At 41.2% G+C, this 19,424-nt stretch overlaps 1 protein-coding gene across 1 annotated transcript in view; it reads right to left on the bottom strand.

Moving 5' to 3' along the window:
• Nucleotides 1-19,424, bottom strand: part of TPRG1 (tumor protein p63 regulated 1) — a 335,634-nt gene that overhangs the window by 104,316 nt on the left and 211,894 nt on the right. Inside the window, exons 2-3 of the mRNA XM_061166821.1 lie at nucleotides 12,221-12,454; nucleotides 1,207-1,298 (exon numbers count right to left, since the gene is read on the bottom strand). Of these exons, the coding sequence (XP_061022804.1) occupies nucleotides 1,207-1,298; nucleotides 12,221-12,445 (317 nt within the window). The 5' untranslated portion in view covers nucleotides 12,446-12,454. The remainder of the gene's footprint in view (nucleotides 1-1,206; nucleotides 1,299-12,220; nucleotides 12,455-19,424) is intronic.

Genomic DNA, 19,424 nt, shown 5'->3' with positions numbered 1-19,424 from the left:
AATGATTTTTCACTCAAGTTACAGGAGTTACTGAACTTTTCTGCTGAAACCTCTGGAGACCAGAGGTTACCAAGAAAACTTACTGAACCAATTAAGTATCTGAAATGGAGTTCTAACTGCATTCTCCTCTTAATATTATGGATTCTGCAGAAGAAAAGACATGCCTCTTACCCTTATTATGTGTATATTTTACCTATTATTGTAAAGACCATGACTTTCCTAATATTTGCCTGGTGGGTAAAGTAAAGGTCACATAGACACTAGAATTTTGGGGAGGACAGAAAGGTCACCATCTCCATGGTGTCTTTTGCAATGAAAATCCTTGTAGCTAAGATTAAAGCTTGAGAGTGAATAGAGTAGTCAATAAAGTGACAAGGACTTAAGTGTTAGATTTGGTTTTTATCCTAACTCTGAACAAGTGGCCTGTCTTTTTTTGGCAGTGGTGAGGAAGGGGTTCTATTTGTTTATCTTTAAATGTTTATTTTATGTTGGAATATAGCTGATTAACAATGTTGTGCTAGTTTCGGGTGTACAACAAAGCGACTCAGTTACACATATACATGTATGTTCTTTTTCAGCTTCTTTTCTCCTCATTTAGGTTATTATAGCGTGTTGAGCAGAATCCCCTATGCTATACAGTAGGTCTTTGTTGGTTATCTATTTTAATATAGTAGTGTGTACACGCCAATCCCAATCTCCCAGTCTACCCCTTTCTACCAGGTGGCCTGTCTTTATCCTACATGATTTTTCCTAGTTTTTTGCTCAAAATTCACATTGTATATGTTGACCTCACCCATACTCTTTCTCAACCCTCCTTTCTGCTGTATCCAGAGTGGGATGGTGAGTAGCCTGGTATGATTGGTGAAAGAGTGCTTACAAGAGACAGAAATTTTTGGAATAAGAGAGCTCAGTTAGGAGGCTAATGAATTGGTCCTTGTGAGAAATGGTCATGCCCTGAGTTAAGGTAATTGCAGTGATGGTTGAGAGAAGCAACTAGTCTGGAAAACAGTTGTAGGAGTCAAACTTGGTCATAACATCAGCCATGGGGCACCATAAGACTTTACTCTCCAACAGGAGAGTAATTGATGATCTCTCTGTAACCAGAAGAAATTCTTCCAGAAATTCTGGCCATCTTCTATTCTATTATGGTGTTGTCAAACAAAAGGCTAGATTTCCATTGCCCTTCACTTAGTCATAATTACTCACTCTGTCAAGAGCCAGAAGCCTTGAATTGTCTCTCCAGAAGTCTTGGTAATATGGCCTTTCAAGTCTTCCATGGCAGTCTCAATGACCCCTGGCTGAGTAGGAAGAAGAAAATACCTAGTTTAGAGAAGACTGAGTCCCCTTCATGCTTACAATTAGTTACTATATCCCAGCAGCTCCTCCAGAAAGTTGATCAGAAAAGATAGTTCTTGGAGTAACCTGTTGGTTGTTGGCACTGCCTGCCAGAGAGCTTAGTCTTGAATTCTGGTATTTACTAAGCTGCTCTCCTTGCATGGGACAAAAGTGATCCGGGTCCTAATAAGACTTTCATAATCTTACTCTCACTTGTTCAAAGAAATTAGGATCGCTGTTTTCAGAGGGCCAGTTTTTCTGATAAACAAATATGTTTAGAATGAAATTCAATGCATTTAGCAGTATGTACTTTTTTTTTTTTTTTTTAAATCAAACTTTTCTCAACCCACTCCAGTACCTTTGCCTGGAAAATCCCATGGACGGAGAAGCCTGGTAGGCTATAGTCCATGGGGTCGCAAAGAGCTGGACACGACTGAGCGACTTCACTTTCTTTCTTTCACTTTTCTCTCTTCAAACAGTACATGGCAGTAAAACATAAAGGAAAAACCTTTCAATGTTCTGACTATAGTTCTGGTTCTGGGAAATGAACTTTTTTCTCTCCTTACCTCTCTTTCTTCACCATTCTCCAAGCAGGTATTCCTACTATGAGCCTTCCACTAGTTTAAAAATCGATTGACATTCCTTAACAAGAAATTCACTTTCCTAGTGGCTGAGCAGTAAAGAAGCCTCCTGCTAATGCAGGAGACATAGATTCAATCCCTGGGTCTGGAAGATCCCCTGGAGAAAGAAATGGCAACCCACTGGAGTATTCTTGCCTGGGAAATCCCATGGACAGAGGATCTTTGGTTGGGGATGGGGTGGGGGCAGGGGAGGCACTGTAGTCCATGGAGTCATAAAGAGTTGGACACAACTAGTGACTAAAGAACAAGAAATTCATAGACGCTTGAGCTTAGTGATTCTCAAACTTCAGTGCACATGAGAATCACCTAAAATGTGTTTTTAAAACACAGATTTCTGGGCACTGTCCCCAGAGTTTCTGATTCAGTAGTTCCAAGGTGGGCCTGAGAATTTTCATTCCTATCAAGTTCCTGGGTGATGATATCAGTGTGGGACTCTACTGTAAGAACCATTGTTCTCTAGGCAGGCACTCTCAGCCTTTGTTACTCATCAGAATTACCAGGGGAGCTTTGGGAAATTCTAATGCCAAGGCTGTACACAAAGCCAATTATGTCAGATACTCAATGGGTGGGATTCGCATAACAGTACATCAGGATTTTTAAAAGCATCTTGGGTAACTCCAGTGTATAGAACCACTACAGCTCAGGGCTCATCAATTATAAGCCATTTCTTTTTATAGGTGTGGTAACAGGGGTCTGCGTATGGAAGTAACTTGTCAAGTTCCCTCAGCTAAGATGTGACTGACACAAGACAGGAAACCTAGGCATTCCACCTCCAGGCATATGACACAGTGCTGATCTCACGCCCAACCCTGGAACAAGTATGTTACAAGCTCTCGTATAGTCTCTATGTAATAGGGATTTATACTAAACACCTAATCTTCCATAAATACTAGCATTCCTAATCCTCCTAGTTTGAGACCTTTCCTAAAAGGAAACAGGGACACTAGCTTGGCCAAGACCCATTCAAATATATTTTTCTCCCAGAGGTGAGTGGGTTTTAGGATTTGGGGTTGCTTATTTTCTCAGTCTTTGATAAAAGGCTTTGAAAAATGTTGACCATAGAGTCCATTGGTTAAGAAAAATCTTACATGAGTCCACATGTAAAATATAGGAAAAGAAGTAAAGAATCCGCCTGCAATATGGGAGACCTGGGTTCGATCCCTGGATTGGGAAGATCCCCTGGAGAAGAGAAAGGCTACCCACTCCAGTATTCTGGCATGGAAAATTCCATGGACTGTATGGTCCATGGGGTCACAAAGAGTCAGACACAACTGAGCAACTTTCACTTTCACACTTTCACTTTTCCCTCTCCCAATTCATTCCACACAGTCCAAGTCATCCTGGAAATGGACAGGACAACTACTCAGAGTTGGGTGACCTGGGTTCATATTCCAGATCTGTCATGAATAAATCCTTTGACCTCTAGACAATGATTTACTGTCCTTGGCCTCCATTTCTTTATCTATTAGACAAATGAGTAGACTGAACCAAAGCTTTCCAAGCCAAGCTGATGATCAAAACCTCCTGGAAATCTTTAAGAAAATATAATCACAACCTTTACACTGAGAGATTCTGATTTCTCAATTTTAACAAGTTTCCTGTTGAATTGGACAGTCAGCCAGTAGACTGAATGATTTCTGACTCTTTGTTATCCTCTACTGCTGGTTGAAGGGCTGTCAGAAAGCTAATACAGCACCCCAGACCTGCTGAACCTGATATGTTATGAAATCAATAAGTTCTGGGACATTCATTAAATATGCTTTGTGCTCCCATTGACACAGGAGGTTGTATCAACATCACTGATCCAGTCCCTGGTGGCTCAGATGGTAAAGAATCTGCCTGCAACAAGGGAGACCTGGGTTCAATCCCTGGGTTGGGAAGATCCCCTGGAGGAGGGTATGGCAACCCACTCCAGTCTTCTTGCCTGGAGAATCTCCATGGAGAGAGGAGCCTGGCGGGCTACAGTCCATGGGGTTGCAAAGAATCAGACATGACAGAGTGACTCAGCACAGCACAGCAGGTAGGACTGGCCTATGCTTCATGGAAATCTCCTGGGATTCTGCAACAATTCTCTCATCACTCATCCTCAGCTCTCCATGATGCAGCCTGACTCTACCAGGCTCAATGGTCAAAGTTCTCTGAAAAATGATACTTTATTTGATGATTCATCATCGCTATTTTTCCTGTCTCTCTTCCTGTATCCGTGTAATTTCTTCTTCAAGCTAATATAACTTGGTAGTGAAACTAATACCTTTTAGAAGAAAAAAAAATTAGAAGTAGAGTTGGAGAATAATGAAATAGTCCTGAAATAAAGCATTTTGTTGAATGCTTTTATACCAGGCACTTTGCCAAAAATATGTAAAGACAAATAAAAGAATGTAGAATTTTTCAAAACTTTACTTGTCTTTTCTATGAAAGGCAATCAGCAAAATCTATCAAAATGATCTATCCTTTGATCCACACATTCCATTTCTGTGAAGTTATACTACTGACACTCTTGCATACGTACAAAATGACATATGCATAGTTTCCTCTGCAGCCTGGTTTGTGGATAGCAAAAACTTGGAAACCATGCAAAAGTCTATCCATAGAAGACTTGTTAGGTATATCATAGGGCACACACATGCAATGAAATATGATAAATATGTAAAAAATGAATAAACATACTATGAAGCAAGGGCAAATATGTCATCATTTGTGTAAAAACGAGGAGAATGGATAAGAATAAGTATTTTTGTTTGTTCATACACACCTGAAGTCACTCTAGAAGGATACATAGAAAATGTTAACAGGTAGTCCCTATGGGTAGGGAAGAAACTTGATGGTGGACACAGTGTATACAGGTGTTGTTTTACTATGTATCCTTGTGTGAATGCTCAATTCTTTTCTACCCCATGGACTGTAGTCCACCAGGCTCCTCTGTCCATGAGATTTCCCAGGCAAGAATACTGGAGTGGGTTGCCATTTCCTACTCCAGAGGATCTTCCTAACCCAGGGATTGAATCCGCATCTTCCTGTACTGAGCCTCCTGCACTGCGGCTGGATTCTTTACTGCTGAGCCACTGCGGAAGCCCATTGTTTTACTATACACCTTTGCAAAAGTTAAAGGTTAAAAGTAAAGTGTATTCTTTAGAGAACAGTTTGGAAATCTCCGAAGTCCTATCCGGGTACTCATTGCCTGAGTTCTCACCTTCAGTAGAAACATCGATCACGCCTTTATGGAACAGTTATGCATCATGTCCTGATAAAGTATTTTACTCTTCTCCATTTGTTACTATTGGTTACTATGATACATTAACTTCAGCCATTTACTGTCAAAAATACAATAAAGTGTGTGAACCTTTTGACTTGTGTCCAGGACAAGGTTTTTAAATCTCAGCCTTTCTGGTTGCTATGAGACCCTCCTCAAGTCACCCTGTCATTCCACAAATCAGTCTACATGCATTTGTTAGATAGATGAGATACCATTAACTGTAACAGAGCTGTTTTGGAATGCCAAAAACATTGATAACACTGTGGAATAAAAGACTCTGTTACCATTCTTCTTGTTCATACTATATAGAAGGGAAACCTTTGTACCAGAATCAGGGGATCAGATGATTACTGCGGTAGAACAATTAGCTCTGAGACTCCTTATAGCCTGAGACTCAAAGGAAAGTTTATTGGAAAGATATGTACTCATCATCCGATCAAAGAAAGCTTAGCTAGAGAGTACACATGCATTCCTAATTCTAAATTTTAAGAAAAAAATCATTAGGGGATCCTTATTTTTAAGTCACTACATGACATAATGAGCAATAGCTTCTCTGATGTCTAGCCCTAAATAGTTTTCAGTCAAAACAAACGTACTGAGGAAAGTTCAAGGACATAAATATTTGTTGTGGTTGAACTTATTTTATTTTGGAGTATAGCTGATTAACAGTGTTGCGATAGTTTCAGGTACACAGCAGAGTGACTCAACCATACATATAAAAGACATATGTATTTGCCTGCTTGAATTTCCTTGAGCTAGACTAGCCTGGGAGCCAATTGTCACACAAACAATATTTATGTCTGCTATTAACATTTTCCCTTGTAATGGATTCTTTAGCCAGACAGTGAGAAGAAAGGACAGTGTAGAAAAGAGTGCTCCTAGGGACTTCGACACAGTCAGCTCTCTCTTGCCAGTATCAACATCCTCAAAAAGGGTTTCCTTTGTGGTAAATTCATAAGGTAAGAAAATCAGTTCTGAATTGGACCTGATTCATAAAGCCCAGGCAAATTTGTCTCTCTCTGAAAATGAAAGAAATACTTCTTATCTCATAATTGTTAAGGATCTATGCTCAGATAGAAACATCAACTTTTATTACCATCTTCAAAGCATTTCAGTGTAAGGAGGGAAATCCAGAAACCTTCTGCCCAGTGAGATATATAATTTCTAAGCCAGAAGGAAGCTCACACAGACAATAACAATACAACTAATATATTTAGTTGTTCCCAGTACAAGAGCAAGACACGGGGAAGCCTATAGTAAGAGAAGAGGGAAAAGGAGAGTATGAAAGCCAAATTAGTGTCATGAAGGCAATGACATCTTGCCACACAATGGGAAGCCCCAAACCTGCTTATTAAAGACTCGTTGCTCACAATAGAACACAGACTATAAAAAGGCCATGGGGAACCATTAATTAAATATTAAAAGATCAAATAGTTTTAGTCCCATTCGTTTGTATGTAATTTACATTCTCAAGTATAAATTTAGAGATAATTCCCCATCTCTAATCGCTTTCAACTTTCTGATAAGGTATCTGCAAATATAGAGTCCTACAGGGAGTTTAAATATATCTTTCCCCATGCAGATCAAGTATTGTTCCTTTCATAAGAAGTTGCTTTTGAATATCACTCTCCACCACTAAAGTGATTATCATAATATACCTCAAGTTATTAGCCTTGAGGGGTACTTTTGTTGAGAGAAGGCAGTAGGCCATTTTTAGACATGTCTAAGCAATAATAGCAAATGAACAAAAATAGGAGGAAAAGGTTATCCAAGCAGACTGATAGCAACTGGTTCAGGCCCTCATTATGTGACTCCTCATTCATTGTCCAAGGTCAGAGGCAGTGGATAGCTGGCATGAAGTGCCAGGAATCCTGGGTTCCAGGCCTGCCATGGTCCCTAAGTTGCCAAAGAAGAGAAGTCACATCAGATTTGTGTGTCCTAGGGGTAGGATTAGATATTCTCTGAGGTCCTTCCTGGCTTGAAGCAAGAATGTCGCTAAGCCATATCAGAAGGGCAAAGTTGCAATAAATAAACACTTGTCTGGAAGATTGAGGAAAGAAAGCAACAACACAGAGTGACCCATAAAATAACATAAGAGGTTTAAGGGACCAGATTAACTTGTTTTATGACCATATATTCAGAGATGTGATCTAATGAACAATGTTATGATGCTAAAATGTCTCTTGTTTGCCCTGCTGCTGCTGCTGCTAAATTGCTTCTGTTATGTCCGACTCTGTGCGACCCCATAGATGGCAGCCCACCAGACTCCCCTGTCCCTGGGGTTCTCCAGCCAAGAACACTGGAGTGGGTCGCCATTTCCTTCTCCAGTGCGTGAAAGTGAAAAGTGAAAGTGAAGTCGTTCAGTCATGTCAGACTCTTCGCGACCCCATGGACTGCAGCCTACCAGGCTCCTCTGTCCATGGGATTCTCCAGGCAAGAGTACTGGAGTGGGGTGCCATTGCCTTCTCTGCTTGTTTGCCCTAAATTGTCTTTTATTTCCATATCCAAATTGAAACTCATATAATTGATCCTCTCTCTTCTTATAGCATTAGGTGTCCATACCTGGCAGCTAAGAAACTGAGTCCATCTGCCTCAGTGAGCCAAGGAATAACTTTCCCTTCCAAGTTAAAAGATATGAACAAAAAGCAGCCTAAGTATTCAGCAAAACCTAAATAAATTGTACTACATTTCCATATACTTCTCTGGTGGCTTAAATAGTAAAGGATTTGCCTGCAGTGCAGGCTATCTGGGTTCAGTCCCTGGGTTGGGAAGATCCCCTCGAGAAGGGAATGACTACCCATGCTAGTATTCTTGCCTAGAGAATCCCCAGGACAAAGGAGCCTGGTAGGCTACACTCCATGGAGCTGCAAAGCGTAAGACATAACTCAGCAACTGAGCACACACAACAGATGTAACCCTATGTTTTGCACAATAAAATGTGCATGTAAGACAAAAGTAAGAAAGGATATTCACCAAAATGTATAAAAGCATATTTACATATTTTTGTTAACTTTGAGCTGTGGAATTATAAACCACTTCCAGTGAAATCACTTTAAAATCTTATGATAAAATGCAAGGCCAAGGAATTTTTCTATTCAGTCTTACCGCTCTTTTGCATTTGCAACATAGCCTTAAAATTCTCACACTGTAATAAATTGATTTCTTTTAAGTCACTGCATGGGATCAAGACATATGAATGGGAATTGGGAGACATCAACTCTAAACCCAACTTTGGTACTTAGCTTCTTGGGCAGGTCAGTGTGCACTAAGCGTTAGGACTTCAGGTGAGCTTCTGCCCTTCTCTGGGTCTTAGTTGCCACTAAAAATGAGAGTGGTGACTAGCAACTTGGTGTTCAAAGTGTGATCTGTGAACAGAAAGCATGAGTATTTCCATAGAATGCATATAAATGCAGACTCTAAGGCCTCATCCCAGACCTACTGAATCAGACCAATATTCTAACAAGCTTTCCAGGTAATCTGTTTGCATGGAAAAGCTGAGAAGCACTGCACCAGATCATTACTGGACTAGATCTCTTCTCAGCTCCAAGAAGTGATACCTTGTGATGTGATGAATGTTTCATAGGTCTGAGTCATTCACAGTCCTCGTCTGATTTAATTATCCCTTGAGAAAATGAGTTAGCTTCCTTCATTTAAATCTCTTTGTTGCTACAGAGCCTGTATGTCTACAATTATATCTTACTTTAGAGGTCATGGTGAAGTCATGGGCATCTTAATGCCATTTCTTATTACCACTTACAGAAATGTGAATGCCAAATTAACCAAAAAATTTAAAAAAAAGAGGAAGAAAGTGTTTAGAATAGCAAGAGATGCTGTTTCTGAAATGTTAATAGATGTGTCTCACACTGTACTAAGAACACTTTAAGAAGTAGCTTATTTAAACTCTTGGATAAAACTGACATTTTATCCATACTTTGAAGAGAAGAAATTCATGTATACATATACAGCACGCACACACGCACACACACACACACACACACACACACACACATCTCCTCCTATTTCCTCAGCTACCACCACATCAGCAGATCTGTGGTTTACAAGGTAGTAAAACCAGATCATTCCGTTATTTATTCGAACTAATATTTATCATTGTTTCTGTCGAACCAACAATCTCATTTTCATTACCCTAGAATGCATTAAAGCATAGTCATTATACTCATGTGCTACAAAAAAAAAAATCTTCATATTTTGTCTCTTAGTCTGAAGGAAAGTAAATGCTGACTGCCTTGGGACTGTAGCCCTCACCATTACCTCCTAAAGAGTCCTTGTGTCTACTTCAGACTCACTGACAAAGTTAGAAGGTTTTCCTTTCCAAGCTCTTGAGAACTTAAAGTTGTTTTCTATACACCTGGTGGAAAAGATGTTCTTCACATGAATCAGAATCAGTGATAGAAAACCTTTACTAATACATCCTAAGTTCAGTTGTACTTTATGGTAGAAAGACCACCAGACTTAGAAGATAAAGAGAGTCTAGCTGCAGCTCTTACACTAATATCATATGACTTAGTCACTTAACTCCTCTGAAGCTTCAATGCATTTACTCCTAAAACAAGACTGGTAAGCCTTTCTCTGCCTACCTCACAGTGCTGCTCCAGGGGACTGTCTCTCATAAGCTACACAGAGCCACACAAATCAAAGCATCATGTAAACAAATAAATAAAAGCTCAGTTGTAACTTTATGAGAATTTACCGAATCCTTGTAAACCACAGATCTGTGTCAATTTAGCTAAGCCGTAACTACATTTTCTAGAATTCCCTTTCTTATCTGCTTCCAAATTAGTGTTGGCCACAACAGACATTTGTGTCAGACTTGAAAGGCAGAAGTGAAACATCAGTCGTGTTCTTGCTGAAGATCAGGGCAGACCAATCAGACCCCATTGTTCAGAGCTGCTGATCTCTTGTTTTCCTGATGGCATGAAAGGGGGTGGGGGAAACCCCTGGACCTATAGCTTCTTTTGTTACAGTCAGACTTCCTCCCTCAGATCCCCCTTTCCTGAACTGAGTAAGTGTGCAGCTCACTCAGTGGAGAACACTGGCTTTTCCTGAAAATGACTCACATCTTCAAGTCCAAACCTGGTGGGAGACCAACACAGGTTCCATTTTTCTGTGGTGAGTGCTGCTGGATCAAAAGGAATTCTAATTCGTCCATGTAGGTTCCCCTGTTCCCTAGTTCTATTACACAACGGCCAGTTGGTTGATGTATAACACCTCCAGACCCATCAACAGATGCAAAGACAACAGTTTTGCGTAGATTTCTCAGGCAGCTCTCTTAATTGTACTAGCTTCCAATGATACATCTCTTATTCTGTATCATTCATCACTGCTCTTCTCTCATCTAACCCTGATAGATACAGCATCACTATCAAAAAAATGGACATTCTAAGGGATGCTTTAATTTTTATCCCAGATATATCTTACAACTAAACTTTACATATTCAAAAAAGTTAACATGCTTTGGAAAACAAGCCATTTGCTTTACATATGCAAAAACACACAAACACACACATAATAAGGAACATGCCAGCACTTTGCACATATGAGTCACTGGATATAGCTAAGACTCACTGAATATGGGTAATGTGGATATATGTTTTCAAACACACACACACAGAGTCTCTTTAGTTACAACTTTATCTTAACCAAAGATTAACTTTAAAAGCTAGAAAATCCAAGTTCATTAATTAAAACATTATAAATAGCCTCAAACTCTTAGCCACCACTTATTTTTTTTTTTTAGGAAGTTGAGTTGAAAAAAAAAAAGTCAGTAAAGAGATGCTCCATGTAAACATGAAAATTCAGGTGGTCTCTGCCACCACAGTGTACAATCCACAGTTTAGCCTCCAATTGTTTATAGCCTATGAGCTCACTGCTAGTGTGCTGACAAAAAAGTTAAAGGATTGGTAAAGCAGATCTGCCCATGGTGATTGCAGCCATGAAATTGAAAGACTCTTGAGAGTCCCTTGGACTGCAAGGAGATCCAACCAGTCCATCCTAAAGGAGATCAGTCCTGGCATTGGAAGGATTGATGTTGAAACTGAAACTCCAATACTTTGGCCACTTCATGTGAAGAGTTGACTCATTGGAAAAGACCCTGATGCTGGGAGGGATTGGGGGCAGGAGGAGAAGGGGACAACAGAGGATGAGATGGCTGGATGGCATCACCAACTTGATGGACATGAGTATGGGTAAACTCTGGGAGTTGGTGATGGACAGGGAGGCCTGGCGTGCTGCGATTCATGGGGTAACAAAGAGTCAGAAACGACTGAGCGACTGAACTGAACTGAACTGAAAGCAGATCTATAAACAGGAAGGAGAATTCAAGACAGAGGAAGGTACTAGAAACCAAGGGTGTTTCTACTTGATCCAAATGTGAGAAGTCTGAAATATTTTTAACATTTGGATATATAAACACCACCCTCATTATGCACCCATCTATTTACTCCCCAGCTTTGATGCACAGAGAAGAACTGAGCTCCAGACTGCAACTCTCTATTTGGAATGAAGTGCCTGCCCCTACACTGTACTATCAGCATGCCCTGTATACCCTTGAGGTTCAGGTATTCTCAGTAAGGCTTTCTCTTCCATCACGCATGTCTTTTCCTAACATAGAGCAAATACTCCCTCTGGGCTCCCAGCTCTATATTCTTCTAACAAGTCTGGTTTTCTCTTCATGGAGCATTAACTTACTGAGGTCAGGTTTAGCAGGAATACAAAACTGAGGAGCCAAAGACCCACGGGAGCTGGAGGACCTGCTTCTCTGGTGGTCAAAATAGACCCATAACTTTTCTGAAATTCAGCTCCTTCACCTGTAACATTGAGATAAAGATGCCTACTTCACAGTTATTGTAGCTATTACATGAGATAATAAATGTGAAAACAGTTGATAAAATGTGGCATATGGAAGAATAATAGGAATTTAAAAAGAAGTCTTATGCAGTATTTAAGAACACTAAAGGTTTTATGATTTTACCCGAGTGACGAAGTACTTCCGTGAGAGATAAGGCTTGTGATAGGGATTCGGGTAGAGAGTGGATTCAATCACACTTGGCAGCCTTGAAATCTGCTTTGGCGCTGGGACCTCTGCGTCTGGCTCCCTCTCCTCCACAGACAGCTGATCTGTCTCAGAAGGTTGGTCATCTTCCTCTCGCTTCAGAGACACAGGCTGGAATCCCTCAAAGCTCCCAGTTGTTGACATTTCTTTAGCCTAAAACAAAGAAACAAAATTCTCAGGAAAAAAAAAGTCTTAACTATGTGTCTTAACTATGGCAAAAAAAGTTCATGATGAACAACCAACGCTCCTGAAACTGACAAACCCACCTCATGTTAACCGAACAGATGCACTGACGGATGGAGTTCAGTAACACAGACTCTATGATCATCAGGGGACATTTACCAGAGGACAGAAGCAGAGATTCTCTGGACAGAAAAAAAGAAGCTACAAGTAGTTCCATTTCCCCCATCTTTAATTCCATGGAACAAGAAGGTGAACAAGGAAAGAACAATATGAAATTATCACTAGACAATTTCTCTTCAAGTTTTTGTAGTATTTTTTCTTGAAAGTCTACCAGCCTGTGAGCTTATTTAGGAGTTAAAAGCAATGATAATGCACTTTCTTATGTACTTCTTACTAATAGGGCACAGAAGCACTTAGAACTGAGTGCCTCTTTTTAACTGAAAAATTGCAATTCTAAAAATGTAGCCTCAAGGACGTACTGTACAACACAGGGAATATGACCAATATTTTATAATAGCTATAAATGAAATATGATCTTTAAAAATTGTGAATAACTATATTGTACACCTGCTACATATAACATTGTACATCAACTATACTTCAAAACAAAATTTTTTAAGTAAAAAATAAATTAAAAAGTAAAAATGTATCCTAAAGAAATAATTTAGACAAATGCCTAAAGATGTAAATATAGAAAGCCATGCATTACAACATTGTGTCTAATAGCAAAAAAGAAAACATAACTTCATGTCTAACAGCAAAACATTGTATGTAATAGCAACATTAGACACTCACACAACATTGTGTCTAATACTAAAAATATATATAGTGAAACTAAATATCCATCAGCAGATAATTGGCTATGACAAGTTATACCGCACAAATATAATCTGATCATCAGAAATGTGAGAATATATTTTTACTACAGAATGATGTCCAAAATGTAATGCTAATGGAAAAAATAAGTTATAAAATATTATGAAAAATGTTATTAAAATTTGTTACAATAATTCAGAAAGAAGGAAGGAAGGGAGGGTGGGAGGGAATGAGAGAGGCAGGAAGGAAGGGAAGAAGACATAATACCTAAACTTGCATACGTGTATACACGTATGGTATGACAGAGGTTAGAGAAGAACTCTGAAAAGGAGTAAAATAAAATAGTAACAATGATCATCTCTGAAAATCTAGTGGTTACCAATGGGGAGAGGGAGAGGGAAAAGGACCTGATAAGGGTAAGGAATTATGAGGTATCAGTTACTTTTTCTGGGCTCCAAAATCACTGCAGATGGTGACTGCAGCCATGAAATTAAAAGACACTTACTCCTTAGAAGGAAAGTTATGACCAACCTAGAAAGCATATTAAAAAGCAGAGGCGTTACTTTGCCAACAAAGGTCCATCTGGTCAAGGCTATGGTTTTTCCAGTGGTCATGTACGGATGTGAGAGTTGGACTCTGAAGAAAGCTGAGCACCAAAGAATTGATGCTTTTGAACTGTGGTATTGGAGAAGACTCTTGAGGGTCCCTTGGACTGCAAGGAGATCCAACCAGTCCATCCTAAAGGAGATCAGTCCTGGGTGTTCATTGGAAGGACTGATGTTGAAGCTGAAACTTCAATACTTTGGCCACCAGATGTGAAGAGCTGACTCATTTGAAAAGACCCTGATGCTGGGAAAGATTGAGGGCAGGAGGAGAAGGGGACGATAGAGGATGAGATGATTGGATGGCATCACCGACTCAATGGACATGGGTTTGGGTGGACTCCGGGAGTTGGTGATAGACAGGGAGGCCTGGCATGCTGCGGTTCATGGGGTCACAAAGAGTCCAACACGACTGAGTGACTGAACAGAGCTGAACTGAACAACTATGTATGGGCTTCTCTGATAGCTCAGTTGGTAAAGAATCCGCCTGCAATGCAGGAGACACCAATTCGATTCCTGGGTTGGGAGGATCTGCTGGAGAAGGGAAAGGCTACCCATTCCAGTATTCTTGGGCTTCCCTGTGGCTCAGCTGGTAAAGAATCCACCTGCAATGCAGGAGACCTGGGTTCGATTTCTGAGTTGGGAAGATCGCCTGGAGAAGGGAAAGGCTACCCACTCCAGTGTTCTGGCCTGGAGAATTCCATGGACTGTATAGTCCAAGGGGTCACAAAGAGTTGGACACAACTAAGTGACTTTCACTTTCACCTACTATGTATAAAATAAAGAAGCTGTGAGGCCATATTGTATAGCACAGGAAATAAAGCTGATATTTTATAACTATAACTGGGGTAACCTTTAAAAATTGTGGATCACTATGTTGTACACTTGAAATGCATATAGTATTGTATATCAAGTAGACCTCAATTTAAAAAAGACAATGATTGTTTCTGGATGATAGAGTTACAGGTGATTTTTATTTTCTGTTTTCGTAAGTTTCTGGATGCTTACAATGACTACCTCTGACCTAACAAAAATAGAAACACAGTAGATTCACTAATATTTTGTAAATTAAAAGAAGGATCACAAAACAAAACAAAATAGAAGCTACATGCTAGGCTAGCAAAAAGTGTCCTCAATCAAGTGGCCTTTCTCAAGCTGAGGCCACATAGTTAACGGCTACTGTGCACACATGCCCAACGCTATGACGTAAGAAGTTCTCATGCCCACCATCACCATGGGACTGGGAATGCCATCTTAGTCTTAGGGCTCCCTCCCACAAATTCCATTTCCTTCCTCCTTGTGAAACAACAGAAGGTGAGAAGTGGTGCCTACCCACAGCAAACTTACATTATTGAAACTGGGAATAATTAGAGTAGTCAAAGGTGGTAAAATAGTACTACATATAATTTATTGCCTAACCCTGGATACTTCTGAGCATGAAAAAAAGTGCTATTAACACTTATGCTAGGATGATAGGTGTAAACCAGCATTGTCTCAGGCAAATGTGGACAAACACAGTCACCTTGAGGGGCTTGAGTGGAGGGAACACATGGCTGGGCAGAGACTCACGAGCAAAAAGCCCTCTGCTGATCACATTACAGGTTATTTCCTCTGATTCTCCCAGCAACCCGAGAGTGATTGATTTGTTTCCATCTGTCTGAGGATCCCAGAGTTGGTGGGATGCCACCCCCCAACCCCTGCCCCGTCCACGGCACAGGTGGTGCTAGCAGTAAAGAACCTGCCTGCCTATGCAGGAGACATGAGACACAGATTCCAAGGTCAGGAAGATCCCCTGGAGAAGGAAATGGCAACTCACCCCAGTATTCTTGCCTGGAGAATCCCATGGATAGAGAAGCCTGGTGGTCCATAGAATCCATAGGGTTGCAGAGAGTTGGACATGACAGAAGTGCCTTAGAAAGCATACACGTGTGCACCCATGCATCCCAGGGCACACTTGGAAAGTAGAGAAAGCATGTGGACTCCCACTCAGGACTCCCAACCACACTCGAGGTCGCCAAGCCTGCCATGATGCATGCTGTCTCACAACAGGAAGGGCTTCGCTGAGTTTTCAGATAAGTTTTTAAGCTATTGGCCTGTGAGAAATACAAGGACACGCATGGAGAAGCAGGAGAATTTGTGTGTGTGTGTGTGTGTGTGTGTGTGTGTGTGTGCGCGCGCGCGCGCCTGAGAGAAAGAGCACGGAGGCATTGTAGCCTCCCTGTTAGCTGCATGCTCTATTTTTGCAGGTCTGCCACCTCTTAGAGGCTTTTGGAAGGAAGTGTGTTTCTAGAGTTCCCTGTAACCTGTGAAGGAAGATTTGTGCCTTTGGGAAAGGAAAGCCTGCTTCTGTATTTGCCGCACTGTGTGAACTGGAGCCTAACAGACATCTGTGAAAAGCTCCAGTGCCTGGAAAACAGAGGGAGGATTTAATTAGCACCACTTCCTCTCCCTCAGGCTGTCTTCTCTGGAAACACTTGGGGATGAGAAGCAAAGCACTTAGAGACTGAGCTTTTGAGGTCCAGGAAAGAAGGAAACTCTCCTCCGCTGCCGTTAAATTCTGACAGCCATGAATAGTGGAAAAGCTAAGCCCAGCGACCTCAGTCCAGAAGGATTCCAGCTCTGTTTCTGGGGACATCTTCACAAGGACAATGAACTTACCTCCCTTTAACAACTTCCAGGATATAAGAGGACTGCCACACATTGAAGCAGCCCCCTCCGTGCCACCTGCCCAGACACTGTTTATTCCCAGTTCAATAAGACATTCCATCCTATCTCTGCTTAACCATACTATATACATTGAAATAGAAAAAGCCTTGTGCCTGGATAAATTAGGCTGCCTCACAGCAGACCCATCCAGAGCCATTTAGAGTTGAATAGGATCATTGTTCCCTAAGACTGCCTAGTAAATTGATCTTAGCTTGTGGTGCCCAAGAGAGTCAAGGCAGAACAATTTCTGAGGGAAACAAAGGGTCAAGGTTTAGAAAAGAATTTCATCCATATTTTTTTACCTGATTTTCTCAATTTAGGGAATTCATACCAAAGGAGGAAACAGATAGAACAGGCTCCATCTTGAAAGCAGGACTCCATTGCGGGCTGGACTGTGGACTTTGAGCTATATGCCCAGTATCTATGGAGACAACATGCCAACCGGAAAACCAGACTCCCCGCCTCCATGGAAGAGCCCCAGGGCTCGTACCTAGATACTCCTTCACCTAAAGGAATACCCTAATTATCTGTGTAACCAAATAGAATCATAAATTCTATTATGCTTATTGGGGTATGACCACAGGCCTATTGATAATTGTCCGCTGTTAACTACCTAGGCTTAAGGCATACGAATCTCAGGTTAACTTTGATTGTATCTTTCTTTTCCTTTGTTCAGACTAGTTTCAGAGAATTTGGGGAGGTGGGTTTGAGCATGTACATTTAGGGTATATAAGTTTTTCACTAAAACTGGTCAGGGCCCTAGGCTAAGAGAAAACTCTGCCTTGGGCCCGCCGGTGTAATAAACTGCACTCCACTATCTGCATTGTCCTTCTGAGTGAGTTTGTTCCCAGAAAGCGTGGCTACAACAATATAATGAGGCATCACCAACTCAATGGACATGGGTTTGGGTGGTCTCTGGGAGTTGGTGATGGACAGAGAGGCCTGGCGTGCTGCGGTTCATGGGGTCGCAGAGTCGGACACGACTGAGTGAATGAACTGAACTGAACTGAACTGTACCCTTAAAAAAAAACAAAGAAAGAAAGTAAAGCCCTACAATACTAATTGCATGTTCTAGGCAGTAATGAAAAATTGGAAACTCACTAAACACCCAATGGTCAAGGAATTTCCTAGCTACCTAAATGACACTGAGCAGACCCTTAAATAACAGCCCTTAAAATAATTTGTACAAGCATACAGCAGCATGGAGTAAAGGATGTATCTTCTTGGGGCAAGAAAAGCAAAGAGATTTTCTGTGCTAATGATTGAATTATTTTTATGTTGGTGAAGACTAGAGGGTAAGTATTTGTATTTATTGAGGTAGAGGGATCATAAGTGAATTTTCGCTTTTTAAAAAAAAATTAAATCACGTTAGCACTCCTTTTGTAAGAAACTATATGAATAAATCTGTTGGTTCACAAAGTCAGGAGCTTCTGGCCCCTGTACAGAAAGGGCAAGAAGAGACCAAAGAAGAAGCAGACCACTCCAAATTGATCAGTGGCAGAATTCATAAGCAAGAGAATTTACCAACCAGGCTTCTCTTGGGTGGCCACAAGGTGAGTGAATCTCCACACCTACCTGCTGGAAACTTAAAAGCTTATAGAGAGGCCTTAACTGGTCCAGCCACATCTTCAGTCCAGATGGTCCCAACACCACACTGCTCTCTCAAGGCTACCTCTGGACAAGGGCTCCCACCTTGGGGATGGTGGGTGAAAGGTACATGGTACATTGCAAAGATGTGGTGGGGGGTGGGGGAGATGAGGAGCCATCCATTGCTCAGTTCACTTACTGGTCAACTAGTCACCATGTCCTCTGGAGGACCTCCTCCAGCAATGCCAAATAAATATGTAAAGAAGTGCCACCCTCCCTTTGGTCAGACAACAAGAATTTGCCCTGGCTTCACTAATCAAGGTTGTTTAAGATTTGCATGTCCTCTGAACAGCATGTAGCCTGTGTAAAAAGTGGTTTGCTGAAATGTTTTTCCAGGAACTTGGAGTCAGTTTTGTCCAGTTCAAGTTGAACTGGATGGGACCGGCTAGGACCACTGACCCTCCAACCGGGCCTAAGCAAGTGTCCATCCACTTGGGGACCTTTTGATGCCAGATGGCCAAGACTCCACCCTCAGATTTGGGCTAAGTGCCTCCACCGTGGGCATGCAGAGGCCTGTAGTCTAGTTATGTGTATGTCTGGGTGATCAGTCACTCAGTTGTGTCAGATTCTTTGCAACCCCATGGACTATAGCCCGCCAGGCTCCTCTGTCCATGAGATTCTCCAGGCCAGAATACTGGAATGGATAGCCATTCCTTTCTCCAGGGGATCTTCCCGACTGAGGGATTGAGCCTGAGCCTCCCGTATTTCCTGCATTGCAGGCAGATTCTTTACCCCTGAGCCAGTAGTCTAGCTGGATGCACACAGAACGCTGCACCTTTTTCCAATCGCCTTTCCCCACATTCCTCATACTCCCCACATCTCCAACCGCCCCACCTCTTTATTCTTCATCACATAAATACTCTGCCCTTGACTTGGGGAGGCAGAACTGAGTCTGGCTTGGTTGCCTTGTGAATAAACCTTCTCTTTGCTGCAAACCTCGGGGCATCAGCATTTTTACTTGCTTTGTGTTATATAAAATGAACTTGGCTCGGTAATACTTATTCTGGAAGATTCTGTTCCACTATCCACTGAAAGATTTCTGTCCTATAGACAAACTGTACAATCTTTAAGTAACTATTTTTGCTTTTTAAAATCAAAAGGAGATCCAGAATTAATCACCCTCTAATAAATATAGTTTCCCCGAGAAGTAGATAAATAACCATCCTAAG

The sequence above is a fragment of the Dama dama genome, chromosome 19 (assembly GCF_033118175.1).
Source record: "Dama dama isolate Ldn47 chromosome 19, ASM3311817v1, whole genome shotgun sequence".
Classification (NCBI taxonomy): Eukaryota; Metazoa; Chordata; class Mammalia; order Artiodactyla; family Cervidae; genus Dama; species Dama dama.
This window is presented reverse-complemented; position numbering and strand designations above follow the sequence as displayed.